At 40.0% G+C, this 14323-nt stretch overlaps 2 protein-coding genes across 5 annotated transcripts; both read left to right on the top strand.

Moving 5' to 3' along the window:
- The first annotated feature begins 37 nt into the window (after positions 1–37).
- Positions 38–2533, top strand: tdh2 (L-threonine dehydrogenase 2). Its single transcript, XM_074692638.1, has 8 exons — positions 38–272; positions 832–874; positions 975–1045; positions 1153–1302; positions 1387–1559; positions 1656–1746; positions 1837–2106; positions 2335–2533. Exons 1-8 carry the CDS (start codon positions 80–82, stop codon positions 2478–2480), a joined length of 1137 nt encoding a protein of 378 aa, XP_074548739.1. The 5' UTR covers positions 38–79; the 3' UTR covers positions 2481–2533.
- A 1817-nt stretch (positions 2534–4350) lies between these two features.
- Positions 4351–13996, top strand: srrm1 (serine/arginine repetitive matrix 1). 4 transcript variants are annotated; one of them, XM_074691926.1, is made up of 17 exons: positions 4351–4481; positions 5311–5400; positions 5592–5714; positions 7794–7964; positions 8159–8247; positions 8342–8566; positions 8839–9024; positions 9170–9289; positions 9492–9700; positions 9990–10067; positions 10637–10723; positions 10902–11037; positions 11527–11613; positions 11688–12170; positions 12304–12490; positions 12868–13041; positions 13178–13996. In XM_074691926.1, the coding sequence occupies exons 1-17, from the start codon at positions 4461–4463 to the stop codon at positions 13187–13189; spliced, it is 2478 nt and encodes an 825-aa protein (XP_074548027.1). In that variant the 5' UTR covers positions 4351–4460; the 3' UTR covers positions 13190–13996. The 4 variants fall into 4 exon arrangements, with proteins under 4 accessions (XP_074548027.1, XP_074548026.1, XP_074548029.1 ...); XM_074691925.1 differs by having other exon boundaries at positions 10923–11037; positions 13171–13996; XM_074691928.1 differs by having other exon boundaries at positions 4364–4481; positions 13171–13996.
- Positions 13997–14323: the final 327 nt, after the last annotated feature.

Below are 14323 nucleotides of genomic sequence, written 5' to 3' on the forward strand. Positions count from 1 at the left end.
TTACTAGTTGCTTTAAAATCTGTGTGATCAATACTTTTAGGATACCTTGTTTTGACTATTTTAAAGGCTGCCACTGGACATGCAATCAGGTGTGCGGCTCTGTGTGCCCACTGCAAGTGTGCTGGGCCTGTTTTGCCGAGGCTGTTGGAGCAAGATGCGGAGTTTGCCTGGTCGCAGCTTTAGCTGTTTGCCCAAACAGATGAGCAGGTGGAACAGTCAGGAGACCCCTAGCCCCCCACCTCCTGAGGAAAACCCCCGAGTCCTCATCACTGGTAACAAAAATGTTATGATATACCTGCTTCCTCCTGACATTTAGACATTCAGGTACATCTGTACTTTTAGACTTAATGTAAAAGCTTTACCTTTGAAACTACCATTGCTTTCTACTTCTTTCGAACCCAACTGTTTTTGTCCTGTTGGCTTCAGAGCAGTTACAATAGCTGTTGGGTGCCTCCAATAGAAAAGCTTTCAAGGGCGCTTAGAGAATAACAACTCCCAAGGAGAAAATGATTATTATCTAAAGACATTTGGTTTTTTTAAGGATTCATTGCCAGGTGTCAAAAACTTTAGCGCAGTATGGCGGTGTGTTTTTTTCTTTTTAAATTGTTTTCACTCCACACCAGTGGCAGGACCCCATTTAGTCTCATCACAATAGAGAGCACACAGGCAGTGCTTGTGGTTTTAAAGAGCCAATGGGTAATGTGCAGAGAATAATAGCCTGGTGTCACTGTTTGAGCTCTGGGAAAAACAAAAAACAAAAAGCTAAAGAACAGTGACCAAAACATCATGATTTGTGTGTATTACTTAATAAATAACTTTGGTTTTATGCAGGTGGTCTGGGACAGTTAGGTGTGGGACTCGCACAGTTACTAAGGTTGGATATGGATATGGAATAAAATTCCTCAGACATTTTATTGATTCTTTGGAAAAAAAATAAGAAATTTGTCTTTCGTCATATTTCTGTTATTGTTCAGGCAAAAGTTTGGAACAGAGAATGTAATCCTGTCAGACATCAAGAAGCCTCCACCTCATGTTGTCAGCAGTGGTATGCAAACACTTTCCATCTACTTTTTCCTTGACATCTATTTCTTTGCTGTTCATTTTTTATTTTTTATTTTTTTCTAAAAATCCACTTTCCTTTTTTCCTCTTAGGTCCATTTGTGTATGCTGATGTATTGGACTACAAACATCTCAGAGAACTGGTTGTAAATAACCGTGTCACTTGGCTGATCCACTACAGTGCTCTACTTAGTGCTGTGGGGGAGGCTAATGTGGCTTTGGCTCGCAAGATCAACATCACAGGTCTATTGAATACCAAAACCCTTTATATGTCTTGCTTTTGAAAGTTATTTTAATGTTATTTGGATTCTTTTGCTTTCTTTCTAGGCCTTCATAATGTGTTGGACTTGGCCTTGGAGAACTGCTTACGCCTTTTTGTCCCAAGCACCATTGGAGCATTTGGTCCCTCTTCTCCGCGTGACCCGGCCCCTGACCTCTGTGTCCAAAGACCTCGAACCATCTATGGTGTGTCAAAAGTGCATGGAGAGCTGATGGGAGAGGTAGTATAATCTGGAAACAGTCTTGAAATACAGAAACATATGCATGAACTTCATGGAACACTGTTATCTTGATATCCTCTGCCTCTTTTTTATCAGTATCTTCATCACAAATATGGTCTGGACTTCCGCTGCCTACGTTACCCAGGTGTTATATCAGTCAACACGCCTCCTGGAGGGGGAACAACGGGTATTGCATTTCTGAACACGTGCCATACATAGATTCACTTTTACCAACAGGAAGTCATGAATCGAACACCCCATGCCTCTTTCTTTACAGACTATGCAGTACAAATCTTCCATGATGCTCTCAGCACAGGTCACCATGAGTGCTACCTGCGTCCTGACACTCGTCTTCCCATGATGCATATCTCTGACTGCCACCGTGCTACAATAGAGTTCATGCAGGCCCCAGAGTGCCAGCTGTCCCTGCGGACATATAACATTGCTGCAATGAGCTTCACTCCTGAAGAGGTGGCCCAAGAAATCCGCAAGCATCTCCCTCACCTCAAGGTTACCTATAACCCTGACTCTGTACGCCAGACCATCGGTATGATTTAACACAGAACACAAATATTTTCTTGGACTTTGCAATGTATCATATCATTAAGGAACAATCAAATCTGTTTGGTTGGAAAGTCTTAAAGTTGAAACAGCAAATTTTGAGTTGGATTCTGTTTTATTTCAAAGCCTTTCAGGGATTGATGTTTTTTTTTTAATCACAGCTATGTGATGAAAATAATGTGGTTGTCTTATATATATATATATCACTTTGCAGCAGACAGCTGGCCTGTGAGATTTGATGACTCCAATGCCAGGAGGGATTGGGGTTGGGCACCAGCGTTCGGTCTGGAGGAGCTGGTATCAGACATGCTGCGCTCCATCCGAGACATGAGGACCAATGAGGGTTTGCCAGTTAGCTAGCAAAGCCTGCTTTGAACAACTTCCTACTTCTGACTTCTTTTCCGCCTTTATATCCCAACAGTATATTTCCTTTTACTTCACTTTCACTGGTTGTCAAACTGCAGTATACTTCTTTCCACTTCACTTTCACAAGTTGTCCACCTGTGTCCTCTGTTACTCTGGTACATGCCAGTAATGAGCCAGGGGCTGTTAGTAAAATAGGAATTCTCAGTCAAATTCTCAGATATATGGTGTAAAATATGACATAATGTGTATTCTTTCAAACACATATTTCAGTCTATTTCAGGGAATCATATACTGTCAGAGTCAGATTTTCTCTTCATATGTGTTTTAATTGTTTTCATAGCAAAGGCAACACTTAACTCATGTTCAGTTTGCCTCAGATGGAACAGAGAATAACTTTTTCTTAATTTTTACAGATATCCAACTTTTATGTGAATCACATCCATAGACTCTTGTGTCTCATAAAATATGTTTACCATTTATGAAATACATGTACATTTACAGTAACAAATGTAGGGTACACTTAAATTGCTAAATCACTCAATAACAGACTCAGTCTACTCTAGACTGGAATTTCCCATCATTCATTTTGGCTGTATTTAAAGACATTACTCTACAGTTTGGTCTTTAAATTGAAAACACACACTATATACGCACCACCCTTGCTTTGGCATCTAGCAGGTTGCCTTTATTGATTTTTTTCAGCAGTGTGATTTGGGTTATCAAGGAGTATGGATCACAAATAAAGCCTTGATCACTATTAGATTACTTTTGAAATTATTTATTAAAAATGCAGTGTACTTTTAATCAGACCTTGAATATTAAAATTATTAATACTCAAAATGAAGTGATTTTTTTTGTAAAGTCTTGTTTTCCATCCATTATTCATGTTGAATAAAAGGGTTTTGCTACTGAGTGGGTTATGATGATGTCACTTGTGATACTGGGCCAATTGACAATGCTGGTTACAAGGTCAGGCTTTACAGTAGACCAGCTTGCAGTTAAGTATGTACTGAATGAAACTCACCTACTACACTTAAAAAGTGAAGTTTTTACACATTTCATTTCATCACTTCTAATGCTGCAAAACATATGATCAACAAATGGGAAAAATCACAATGTCAAAGCTCCCCAGTGATGTTGCTGTCTGAATTGGTCTTACCAACAGACTGGAATAACAGTATTAACCTTCATTTTTTTGTTATTACATTGTCCTTTTAACTTTTTGAATATTTTTCATTTAAAAAAATACCAAAAATACCTACATACCAAAAGATATTTCCTTCGCCAAAAACTATGGGGACAGTTTTTTCATCAAGGGGGTGGAGATCTTTTTTTGGAGACGCAACTGCACAGGCCTCATCTCCATGAATTTGTCAGCTGAATACTGTTTTTAACCTGATAAACTGTAAAACCTTTGAAAAGAAAATGTGTGCATGCACATGTATGGGTAAAGTACTGTTTTTTTTTTTTTTTTTTTTTGTAATTTAGAGACAAATTTTGTTTTGATTTGTTTACTAAAAACTATGTTTTTTTGTTCGTTGCCCCATGGCGACCTTATGCACTTGGACCGCTATTGTTGTGACTGTCATAAAACTGTAGCTCTCAACTCTGGTCTTAAGCAGAGTTGAACAACCTGGTTGTAAGACAGGATCAATTTCATTAACAGCTCTTGAAACCAATGTTCCTGCTTTACCCCCAACAGAACTCTTTTTTCCCCTATTTTTTCTTTTTGGTTGATTTAACAGTAAAAGACCCAAGAGCTAAAATAAAAAAAAAAAAAAAAAAAAAAAAGGTTGTAAAATTAATGTAATAGAGGGTGACAGTTTCTACTTTAACGTTTAGTTAAATGTAGGGGGTGTAACGGTTGTTGCTTCCTGTAGAGGCGCACGTTTCTTCCGGCAAGCCCGTGTAAATTTCATTGGGGACACACACACGTCTTTCTCAGCAGCGCTTGCTAATACATCTCCTCCGATCATGGACGCGGGGTTCTTCCGCGTAAGTCACTTATACTTATTTCGAACTTTTGAATACATTATGGCTGCATGTATCATTACGTCAAAAGTTAGTAATTCGACTTAAAATACTGATTTTGATGTAAGGCTGTACCCAGAATGTGATACGGTTTGGGCTTCGTCTATTACCTGATGACAGTTTGTACTCCGACATTAGCCACGTTCTACCGTTGCGACTACCAGACTGCTCATGGGTTTGCGAAATCGTTTGTTTGTCACGATAATCTTCTGTTACACTTACTTTTTTATTGAACCATCGCCGTACCAGTTTCGCATTCAGAATATTTTCCAATATCCGACAAGCCAGTCATGCTAGCATGCTATTGCTAATTTCTTTAGCCTCGACTAAAGATGGCGTCCGGGCTGTGGATCGTTTAGGTCTGAGGTAGTCACGACCACTGATAGGCAACCTAACATCAGCGGCTACCCGGCATGTTTTGTATTCCAAAACAGATATCACGCCCAAAAATGTGTTATAGCCGTGGGTTGTCGTTTTCAATTTATAGCTAACTTTAGCCTTCCAGGTTTCCTCGAAGGATTAATGCGGCCTTTGGCTAAACGAACTTTAGCTTGACTGACTTGTTTAATGGTTCAGAGAAGTCACTGCGTAATGTAGCTGGTTCTCACATGTACTCGAGTTAACCAATGTATCAAGTGGCGTCTCATTTTAACACAAGCAGAATAGCTTCTGACTTGGCCTTTGCTCTTGAGTTTGGCTTCAAAGCATGCATTACCAAGAAGAGGGAACCAGGACTCTATGCCTGGGGTGAACGTACAATACGCTAAGATTTGGTTGTTTTGTGTTTTCTCAGGGCACAAGTGCGGAGCAAGACAATCGTTTCAGCAACAAGCAGAAGAAACTGCTGAAGCAGCTGAAATTTGCAGAATGCCTGGACAAGAAGGTATGAGATATTAAGAGATATTTAACCATTGCAATGCTCAGTGCTGTTGCAAATGGGACGCTGTGTTCAGAAACTGTCGTTTTGGTAGTCTGCTGGTCAGTGCATGTGCTGTTTTAATAAACTACCTCGCATACTCATACAAAACCAGTAGCTAGCTGCAAACGTATCTGAAATTCCCGTTTCACCATCAGGTGGACATGACAAAAGTGAACCTGGAAGTCATCAAACCCTGGATCACACAGAGAGTGACGGAGATTCTGGGATTTGAGGATGACGTCGTCATAGAGTTCATATTTAACCAACTTGAGGAGAAGGTAATGTCTTTATCAATGTCTGTTTGCTTTTTTTTTTAAAGCTGTCATATATTTGAGGGCATGTCATGGTCAGTGAGAACGGATGTAGGCAGATTATTGCACATCCTAGTCAAATAGAAAACTGAGTGGGTTAAGTAGCACTTCGTATGAACTGATATATAATGACATGTTTTGCTATTCTGTGAAAAAGTGCCTTTATTCAGCAGTCTTCTAATGATGATGTGATTTATGATTTAAAAGGCCTGAACCAATATGGATGTTATACCTTGCATCAGAAGTATAGCACCAACACCTAATTAGCTCTCTCCTGAGCCCAAAGTCTCTGAGCCCAACTCTCCCTTCATGATGCAGTGTGTGTTTTGAGGTGAGTTATATACAGGGCTTACCAATATCATGTCAGTGAAAGAAACACCTGAACAATGCCATGATCATAATCACTAGAGATATTTCAATAACACCATTTAACTGAAACAAGCCTTTAAAAGCTAAGCAGACCTGTATGTTAAAACCAGACAAGGCTTGGTAATGTGCTGCACACAGTTTTTAAAATGTCGTAAACCTGACTGCTTTTAAAAGAGTAGCTTTCTGAGAAATTAACAGTAAGCTTAAATAATAACAATGTCATAACAACCTCTGATTTATTTTTTGGTTTCAAGGGTTTCTTTGCACTCAGTCACATGTGAGCAGAAGAGTTTTCCTTTGCCTAAGTAACCACACATGTGATGTGGGGGTGCCTATAGCATAGTTAGATTTATCAAAAATACTGTTGAAGGTTGAGAACGTCAACCATATAAGGCTGGAAAAAAGAGAAATTTCTTTCTGCAGATATTAAGTCACCCTTGAGCATCTGACTGCATCCAGCATCTCCATCAGTTGTGGTCAGATGTGTGGTGTTGTCTATCAAATATGATTTAAACTTGTATATGTTATTTTTACCTTTGACTCTCACACTATACCGGTCATTAGAACTGTAATCCTAATGACTTTATCACTATAAAATTAATTGTTCATTTTGTATAAACTAACGTTATGCTTTTGTATTCCTTAGATATTGCTATATTTTTATTTCCAAACATTTCTTGAAAAAAAAAATCAACTATTGCATCAATTTAAGCACAGCATTAGACTATTGCAAGGATCCATCTCATAGTTTACTTTCAAGCAAGTGTGGTATGTATATATCAATTCTTCTAGGATGCTGAAACCTTGTTTGATTATTTTAAATGTGAATTTTATATCAGTACCAAATTGTTTTTCCTCCAAACTTTTCATTTCATCTGTTGCCTACCATAGGGTGGGCTGCTAAAGCTAAGTTTAAAAGGCAATGAATCATGGTAATAAGATTGAGATTACGATATCCCTCAATTATAATTGTTGAAATAAAACTCCTTTTTGTGTAACTGTGTACTCATTATTGCTTGTTCGTCTCTTGCAATTTAGATAAATGATATAACATTAAGCTCAAGGTGGTTGAGTCTCAAGCAGTAGGGAGGCGGAAGCAAGCCAAGGGAGCTCCGTGCCCACTGATCCCACGGGACTCACTGAAGACACCGGAACTGTTCTTGCAGTGTTGGGTTTTGAAGCACTCTGTATTGTGGCTATTTGTTTAACTCCTGAATGTAGACTATGGGGAGACTAGAGAACAAGGGGTGGGTATGGATACACACATTTAAATTAGTGGGTAAAGCACAAGGAAAGAAAATCAGTACATATATTTTTTAGTATTTTGATATATATATACATTTTTTTGTCTAAGAACTAAATCAGGAGTGGAGATAACATCACTATTGCATGCAGTTGTATTCCACTAGACACATCTCCCTTCAGCTACCTTGCATTCTCAGTTGAGTTTGTGAGTAAATCAGTCAGTTCTATTTGGATTAACTGAAATAAGTTTAATCATTCTTGTCAGTTTTACATTATTCTGATGTAGATAATTATATCATTTCAGGTATAGTAGTGAGGGCTAGAAGGTAGGCAGCCTCTTTTTGGGGCTCTTACCTGCCCCTGATATTTTGCCATCCATTATTTCAATGGCCATATGGCATTTCCTCTCCCTCCTTCGTGTGTGTGTTACAGCACCCAGATAGCAAGATGATGCAGATCAACCTAACAGGCTTCCTAAATGGAAAGAATGCCCGGGAGTTCATGAAGGACCTTTGGCCCCTTTTGCTGAGTGCCCAGGAAAACATTGCTGGCATCCCCTCTGCTTTTCTAGAACAGAAGAAAGAGGAAATAAAACAGAGACAGGTAAGGTCGTCTCTAAACTGCACTATCAGTAACTTTGAGAGTCACTCACCAGTTTCGTTCTCTGTGCCTGGATTGCAGTACAAGAATGGGTTTTAAACAATTTGAATCAAGTGATTGACACTGTCAGGTTGTTTGCAAGAAAGATGGGAAAAATATTTGAAAAATGTGTTGTTTGTCCTCCCTCTGTGTCGTAGATTGAACAGGAGAAGCTCGCTTCTCTGAAAAAGGTTGATGAGGATAAGAAAGACATCAGAGAGAGAGCTCAGTCAAAGAGTCCAAGAAGGTAAGATCCCATGTTTTCTATATGTAGATTAACAGATGCTAATTTGTGTTTTTCTCGGCATTTTTAAAGTAAGTTTGTCTTCTTTTCTGCCCAGGCGAAAGACAAGGTCACCATCGCCACGTCGGAGGTCACCAGTGAAGCGAGAAAGAAAGCGCAGTGCATCACGCTCCCCTCGGCGTAAACCAAGCCCTGTTGGTAGCAGTTCACCACCTCCGCCCCTGATGCAGCTGCCCTCAAAGCCTTTAGACCAGCTCGTGGAGTCAGAAACATCAGAACGAGCTCTGCCAGAGCAAGTCATCCAAGAGACATCTTCCACGTGGTTAGTAGAAGGCTTCACTTGAGTTTTAAATTTCACTTTGGAATTGAAGTTTTGCCTAATTAGTTGTTGTTTACATTATGTCACTGTCTTATTTTTAGTCTTGAGTGTTCAAACCTTTCCTTTTAAAAGAAATATTAGTATTTTTGTCTTAAAATTCGTGAGTCTGCAAAGCAGTTATGGCTGTGATGAAAAATGTCACTGGTTTTTTTCTTCTTTTTTTTTGACAAGTGATTAAGGTCTTTTTTTAGAACGTGGTTTTCTTTGTCCTGCAGTGACGCTGTTGTGGAAGTACTGGGAGCAGACCCTGTGACTGAAGTAAAAGAGCCCTCACCTGAGAAGGTTCACAAGAGAGAAGAAAGGCCTAGGTCCAAGGAAAAGGACAAGGACAGCAGGAGGGACAGACCACATCGCCGTTCTCGTTCCCATTCTCGCCCTCGTCGCCGGCGTACCCGTTCTAGGTTATTTTCCATATTCTTATGTAGGGAAACTAGGAGTCAATTCAAGTTCTTATGACATAACAGACAGTTAATGAACAGATACATTAGCTGTTTTTTCGGTTTAAAAATTGAAAGAATCTTTCTGTGATCTTTAATTTTTCTTTAGATCTTACTCCCCTCGTAGAAGACCTAGTCCCAGGAGAAGAATGTCCCCCCGTCGAAGAAGTCCCCCAAGACGTGGCCCCACTGGCTCAAGACACAGGCATAGACGCTCTCCACTTCGTAGGTCAGTGACTTCAGTTTTTGGGTTGTTGATTCAGTATTCATACTTTATGGATTTGACTCCACTGTTCTCTTAGTATGCTATTGACATTATTCTTGAAATTTGTCGATTTGGACCGGATAGTTCAGGACAAAAAACAAAGATGTAAAGCCAGCTACTGCCTTGGAGAATAAACTTTTAATGTATGTGTTCTTTTTTCCTGCAGGAGGCGCTCTCGCTCTGCTTCGTCCTCAGGCAGCAGCTCCTCTGGCTCTTGTTCACCTAAAAAAGCAATGAAAAGAATATCTAGCACACCACCTCGAAAACAGGCACATCATCCTGACACGTCTATTAGCCCTGCAGGGAAGGACAGACGATCTCCATCTCCACGTGTCAGAAGAGGCAGAGGCTCAGCATCACCAGCCAGAGCATCTGGTATGATCCATATCTTCTGTCTTTTGTTATCTTACAGTTCTCCCATTCCTGTATTCCCCATGTCACTGTGTGTTTTATGTGTCTTGGAAGGGATGACACTGAAGTGTAATTTTCCCTAGGGGATCAACTAAGTATTTCTGATTTTGGATCTCTTGTTGATAAAGTTGCAGAGACCCAAAGATTTCTGTGCATTTAAAGTTTGCATCACCTCAGGACTAACTGTTGCATCAAAGAAATGTGAGCATTACCAATATCAGAAATGCCAAAATTCTTTGTGTATTTTTTGCAGGTTTTAAGCGAAAACAAGGAGGAAGAGCATCATCCTCTGACAATGCCAAGCCTAGACCATCTGAAGGGTCAGAATCAGGTGAGCAATATATTAAGTCTGTTTGGAAGATCCCTAATGCTCACCTGCATACAGACAAGGGTTCATGAAGTTCTTGAGACATGTGATTTTTATGAGTGGATGCACTTTGTCACCTTGCCCTGATTTTTCACAGGAAGAGCAATGGTGACCAACATGAAATTAATTTTACCAGCTCTAAAAATAACCTGTCATCACAGTGAATGTTGGGAATTCTGCCTTTGACTTGTTACAAATTTTTCCAGCAACATTTAAGTCAGATCACTCTTGTTTGACAGCACAAATATGTACATTGATGACACATAACCTTGTTTGAGTTCTCCATTGTGTTTTAATGCTTTCTGCTGGTGAATGATAGAGTCCTGTTTAAGCCTTCACTTCTATCAAAAACCATGAAAAGGATTTAGTGAGAGAAGGGAATATTAGTCAAATATGAAGTTAATCCATCCCACTGAAATTAAACAAAAACTCAACATGCATATGAATCTCTTTTCTGTATTTTCGAACTTTTTTTGAGGCAGTCTGTTTCACCGGTTTTAAAATGATGAGACACTGAATGCTCTATATTTCAGAGGAGGATAAAAATGAGAAAGGGGCAACAGCAGATTCCGTGCAGCAGCGCCGTCAGTATCGCAGACAGAATCGCCAGTCTTCTTCAGGTTATAAGCGTTTTTAATCCCCCTATGTCTTCTCTCCCATTCCAACTTTTCTCTCTGAGTCTTTGTCAGTGTCATCTTGAAGACTTGTCTCTCAAACTTTGAAGCTTTTCCCTTACCTTTAACTTGGTGTTTTTTTCAGTTTATAAAGCAACTGTTGATGTCCTCTGTTTCATCTCAGATACTGGGTCTTCCTCCTCAGATGATGAGGGGCCCAAGAGGCCGAAAGCGGGACAAGGTGCTAGAAATGGTGAAGTAAGGAGGAGACGCAGTCGTACGCCCTCTCCACGAAGACGGCACAGAGATGCCTCTCCTAGGTCAGGCCCTAAATGCATTCATTCTACATATTTATCACATGGTTCTGACTTGATGGAAGACAATAGTCCAAGACATTCAGTGAAGTCCTATGATGTTAATCATAAGGGGTGGGAGAAAAAAAAACAATATACGATCGATTTTTGTTTGATGATATCAAAATCTATCATTTATTCAAATGCTTCATTTTAGTCTTTGTTTATAAACAAAAAAAAAGTTCCCACTTTTCTCCAGCAGAGGGTGAAATGTTTCGCTCTGACTCACATGATGTGCATTTTATGGGAAAATATGGCTCCTGATATAGTCTGTACACATTGTCATTTAACTTTCCATATGGTCTGGTGTTAAAAAAATCGAACAAAAAACTTGTATAGAATCACAATTTAAATTTGATCGGCACCCCAAGAATTGTAATAGCATCAAATTGTGAGAACAGCATATCGTCCCTGCCCTATTAATCATATTAGTATTTTGTATCTGTTCTCCTCTAGGAAAAGACGCTCTCCATCTCCTGGGCGCAGGCGGCGCTCCCCTTCACCCCCACGTCGTCGCAGATCTCCTTCTCCTCCAAGACGGAGGTATGTGTATATTTTTTAATTGTCATATAATATTAGTAGTTGACAAAACATAAATTAACTTCTTTTTTCCCCAGGTCTCCTTCTCCACCTCCACGTCGTCGTTCTCCATCCCCAAGACGTTATTCTCCTCCTATCCAGCGTCGCTATAGTCCCTCACCTTTGCCTCCACAGAAAAGGAGGATGTCTGTATCTCCCACAAAGCGCACTTCTCCAGGGGCCAAGAGACGCCTTTCCAGGTCCCCCAAGCGTAGAAGTCCTCCTGCTCAAAGGAGACGCACATCTCCATCCTCCTCGTCTCCACCCAGACACAGGAGGAGCCCAATGTTGCCATCAACCAGGCCGAGCAGGGACACGCGATCCCCAGTTACAACAGCCAGTCGTCTCTCTCCGTCGCCTGCAAACCGCAGCCGCACAGTCAGAGGTTCACCTAGTCCACAGGGACACTACAAGCCCTCTAGTCTTTCTCCATCAAATCAGCGGAGGCAGCGTTCCCCTTCACATAATGAAAAACCCATTCGCAGAGTGTCCCGCACACCAGAACCACGCAACAACCAGAGGTGATCAACACAACTACCACATAACTCAGTTGTGGAAATGATAGAATGACAAAGTTTTATCTTTTTGCACTCAACAAACGTTCATTCATGTGCTGACATTCCTGCCATAATGTCTCCTTTGTGCCTTTCACAGACCATCTCCAGGTTCCCAGCCATTGAGAAGAGCACCCTCCAGATCCAGATCAGTGTCCCCTCAGCCAGTAGCTCAAAAACGTGCAGCACCAGCTTCTGCTTCTCCCTCACCGCCTCGCTCAGCCAGTGGTTCTCCACCACCAGCCAAGAAGCCTAGCAGCGGCTCGGGCAGTCAATCTCCAAACAAGGTTTGATTTTAAAGCATATTATTTAATACAGTTATTCATTTCGTAATCATTTTCAGTCATTTCAGTCTCTCTAAACACAACAAAGTAACTTAAATTGCTCAAATGCTTATAAATATTTACATACAGTTGATACCAAATCTTTCTGTCTTGAAGCGGTTTGTTAGGCTCCATCCTTTAAATAACATCAAAATTGCTGATACCAAGTATGCTGATACCAAATATTGCATAAACCTAGTCAAATGTTAGAATTCCTAACTGGGGCCGACCAAAACAAAATGTACCTGTCTAATCCAACAATTTGGCAAAACTGTTTGTCCAAAATCATGATTGTAGTGGGTATTTTCATGGAGTCATGATGTTGTGATGTTCTTATGCAGAATTCGGATGTTGATGCCAGTGGGAAGAAAAAGAAAAAAAAGAAGGAGAAGAAACATAAAAAAGACAAGAAGCACAAGAAACACAAGAAACACAAGAAAGAGAAGAGTGGTGACGCTGTGACAGGAGAAGGACAAGAGAACCAGGGCATTGAAGAGGATGGCGAGTCTAGAAAGGTTAAACCTGTTTTTGTTTGTTAAACTAGTCTTTTCTCACTGAAAACACATTTTATTCTAAACTTTTCAACATTTATTTTCCCCATGTGCTGCCAGAAAAATGTGTATTTCATGCTGTTTGTCTTTTAGGAATCAGACAGTGAAGTAGAAGACAGTTTGGATGACCTCGAAAAACACCTCCGAGAGAAGGCCCTGCGCTCAATGAGGAAAGCCCAATTGTCTCCATCACAGATGTCCTGAAACAAGGGTCTTTATCTCAACTGATTTTTCAACTTTATCTTGTTCGTCAACAACCTGGTTCAGCTTTAGAATGTACAAATTATGAAGTTTTGAGTTTTTGTTTCCTTTTTACTGGTTTGGTATGGTCTGAACTGTGTCTCATTTAAGAGCTTGCTTGGTCAGTTGGTGTTTAATCTATACTGTAAACAAGCTTGTGTTGTCCATAATTTTAAATTGTTTAGTGGGGAATGGTTAAGGCTCAGAGATGTGTGTCAGACAAGTTGGAAAAAAATGTTCCTTGAAGCCTACAGTTGATCCCATAAAAGAAATGATTGCATGTCCTTTGAAGGTCTCAGATGTGCATGAACCACTTAATTTTTAATTGTAGAAAACAAGCCAACAGTAACACACTGTCACTTATGCCTTTTGGTTAGTGGAAGCGTTTTACCACTGTGAACTGTTATGGCATTAACAAAAGTCTTGTCCCATATTGTAACTGAATAGAGCCGTTTGGCTGTGTTTAAAATGCTGTTTCATAGTTTTGAAATTGTCTTCTTTTAAGACTAACAATCTGATGTGACGAAGTATGCTTTAATTTTTTTCTAATGGCTTGATATGCAGATGAATTTTGACACCCTGCATCAAGAAGATCTCTGTTGGACTATGGTTTGTCTGTAGTACCCCTGGCTTTTGTCATCTTGTCATCCTTTCAGAATTAAAACCTTTTTATAGGAAATTTGTGTCTGCTTTTGATTTGAAGATATGCGTTTTGGATTTCATTAGCAAAAACGAACACAGGGGTAGGAGGGGACATACAAACGTTAAAAGACCAATTAATACAACGAACAGTTTCTTCACAAAGCACACATCATCTATTGAATCTAGATGTTTATATATTGATGTGTCTGAAAGTTCGTTTTGGCATACTTTTTCATAAGTAGCACTGAGAAGCCACCGCAGCACTCCATCTATAAGTCCCCTGAAGCATGGAGCACAGTTAGCGTTGGTTTCTTTGCTGTTGCATAGCCTCGTTTGGTCATCCCCATAAACCCTCCCACATTCT

This window comes from Halichoeres trimaculatus, unplaced genomic scaffold, assembly GCF_033239565.1.
Source record: "Halichoeres trimaculatus isolate MK-OKI-2021-1 unplaced genomic scaffold, fHalTri1.1 fHalTri1_scaffold_17, whole genome shotgun sequence".
NCBI classification, from domain to species: domain Eukaryota; kingdom Metazoa; phylum Chordata; class Actinopteri; order Labriformes; family Labridae; genus Halichoeres; species Halichoeres trimaculatus.